This window comes from Hyposmocoma kahamanoa, unplaced genomic scaffold (assembly GCF_003589595.1).
Source record: "Hyposmocoma kahamanoa isolate Upper Pololo Valley unplaced genomic scaffold, ASM358959v1 159, whole genome shotgun sequence".
In the NCBI taxonomy this organism is placed as follows: Eukaryota; Metazoa; Arthropoda; class Insecta; order Lepidoptera; family Cosmopterigidae; genus Hyposmocoma; species Hyposmocoma kahamanoa.
This window is the reverse complement of record NW_020653571.1, coordinates 225,514-228,089: the sequence shown is the minus strand read 5'-3', so window position 1 is coordinate 228,089 and position 2,576 is coordinate 225,514. Positions and strand designations below refer to the sequence as shown.

The window sequence follows — 2,576 nt, the reverse complement described above, 5'->3', positions numbered from 1 at the left end:
TACATGATCAGTGTACTGGTTATATAGGGTGTAAATTTGAGACGGGGCAGCAAGGCCGGCTACCTTAATCGTTGTAGTTACAGCAAAACGGTTCTAGAAGACTATCCATGAATTTTGAAGATATATTGATTGGCATTCAGAGATTTTGAAAAAATGGTAAAGTCAGCTAGATAAAAGGCAATTTATACAAAACTTTTTTTTATGTCATTCGATCCGGTCTCTGGTAAGGATCAATAGTCTGTATTGGACCAACTGTGGTAAGAGTACTCGAAATGTCAGAAATCGCAAAAATCTTTTTACCATACATTTTGTAGGGACATATCTAGTCATCAGTTATTCTAGGTAGTTAAGGAAATTAATAAATTGTATACGTATTATGTATTTCAAAATAAAAACAATAACGAAACGCAAAATAACATAAAAATTCTATGATAGTAAGTGCTAGAATTGATTACCGCCTTCGATTATTCGCTCTCTTCCGCAAAGAGCAAGTAGCGGCTGAAATTTTACTCGAATTCATTTGTTTCCACATTTGAGAACATTTTGATTAAAAATCGTATTAAAAGTGACAATTCTCTATTAACAAAACAAAACAAAGCTATTCGAAATTTAAAAAATAATGTGATTATAATTTGGTTTTACTTAATTCTTATTTGTAGACTAATTTATTAGCTTCCTTAATTACCTAGAATAATTGATTACTAAATATGTCCCTACAAAATGCATGGTAAAAAGTTTGTTGCGATTTCTGACATTTCGAGTACTCTTACCTCAGTTTGTCCCATAGAGACTATTGATCCTTACCAGAGACTGGATCGAATGGCATAAAAAGAAGTTTTGTATAAATTACCTTTTATCTTGATGACTGTACCATTTTTTGAAAATCTGTGAATGCCAATCAAAATATATTCAAAATTCATGGATAGTCTTCTAGAACCGTTTTCCTGTAACTACAACGATTAAGGTAGCTGGCCTTGCTGCCCCGTCTCAAATTTACAGCCTGTATACTCGATGCCAGTATATAATGCCAATTACAGGATATCACAGAAGCTTAAAAAAATATCATGACGTGACAAAGTGTGCCAATGATTTGATAATTACATTCAACGTACATCTATTTACTGAGTGGTAATAAAAAAGGCAGAATTATTTAAAAAAAAGTACATATTAATAATAATAATAAATATTGTAAATACAAGGTAAAATTTCAAACGAACAATTCATAATTCAAATAATCGTGATAGGGGTAAAAAAAGAAAAAAGCGTTTATACCAAAGTGACCCCTTCCCTTACCCCTACCTCCACCCGCGCCAGCCCGTCCCACGATGTGACCGAAAGTCAGTCGACATTACGCCCATGAGTAGGCAGATGAGAGAAGGCGTACTTTTATATGAAACCGAATGCAGCGCAAACTACGCAACTCACAAAATTACGCACGTCTGGCCTCACACTTACGGCCGTGAACCAGGTCACAGTTCATTAGGGTTACAACCTTTTCAAGGGTTTGACATTCTGGCACGTCTGGTGGCTGCTACAAGTATTAATGCAAATCCATGGAGCAACTGATGTTAGCTTTTAGAGGAAGTAGAATTTTGAGTGGATTTTTGAATAGTGCTTATTATGTTACCTCAGGTTTGTCGAGGATGACAATGCGATTCTCGATTTTAGGTGCAAGCTCACAAGACTGTTGTTCTAGGTCATCTAACGACGCTCGGCGAGTTAACCTGTGTGAAAGAATTTTATTGATAATTCTGTAAATTACACCGTTCGGTAAATTACACAAAATGAATAAAATTTGCAATTTTTTTTAATGATGATTTCCGTTTCTTATTAGAATGATGTTATTGTATTGGAATAAAAGAATCAGTACAGCAGCTACCTCCACCAACTTCTGCTATCCTGATTTTTTCTTCCGATACAATGAAGTCATCCTTAAAGAAACTGAGTCTATTAGCGTTCAAAAAATAGTTAATTTTATTCATTTTGTATGAATAAATATTTTATGAAATTTGGCCAACTTCTGCTGACCCGATTTTTTCGTCCCATACAACGAAATGGTTCCTTCATGAAACTGAGTCGATCAGCACTAAAAAAAAATATCAATAAATTTTATTATTTTTATGGACAACTCACGCTTGACCAAAAAATTGACTATGCCAAAATTGTTTTCACAAAAAAAGGCATAATTGTTCCTAGGACAGTTTCCCTGTATTTTCTATGGTTTCGGATTTCAACATATTGTCCCATTTAACAAAAATACTGTATACATCTAAACATCATCCTCTCTCATACTATCTTTTCCGCTTCATCCGCTCTGATGTGAGTCTGTCTGTGTTTTTAAACCGACTTAAAAAAAGGAGTAGGTCTCAATTCTTTTTTTATTACTCTTTTTAAATACTCCAAAATTTGTGAACCGATTTCTATGATTCTTTTTTGTTGGAAAGAGGGTACCTCAATAGCTTTTTTCCTCGGCTATCTGAGCCGCTAGTGACATCTAGTGAGAGATTTTAGAACCCTCTTCACCGTAGCCAGCATTAATAGCAATAATCATAATAAAAACTAGTGGAGTTGTTTCA

General features: G+C 34.3%; 1 protein-coding gene across 2 annotated transcripts in view; it reads right to left on the bottom strand.

The window, feature by feature from the left end:
• The window catches only part of LOC113240608 (snake venom 5'-nucleotidase-like), a 48,830-nt gene that overhangs the window by 1,725 nt on the left and 44,529 nt on the right, over positions 1-2,576 (bottom strand). For both annotated transcript variants that reach the window (XM_026477946.1, XM_026477945.1), the window contains exon 14: positions 1,628-1,724. In XM_026477946.1, the coding sequence (XP_026333731.1) occupies positions 1,628-1,724 (97 nt within the window). The remainder of the gene's footprint in view (positions 1-1,627; positions 1,725-2,576) is intronic.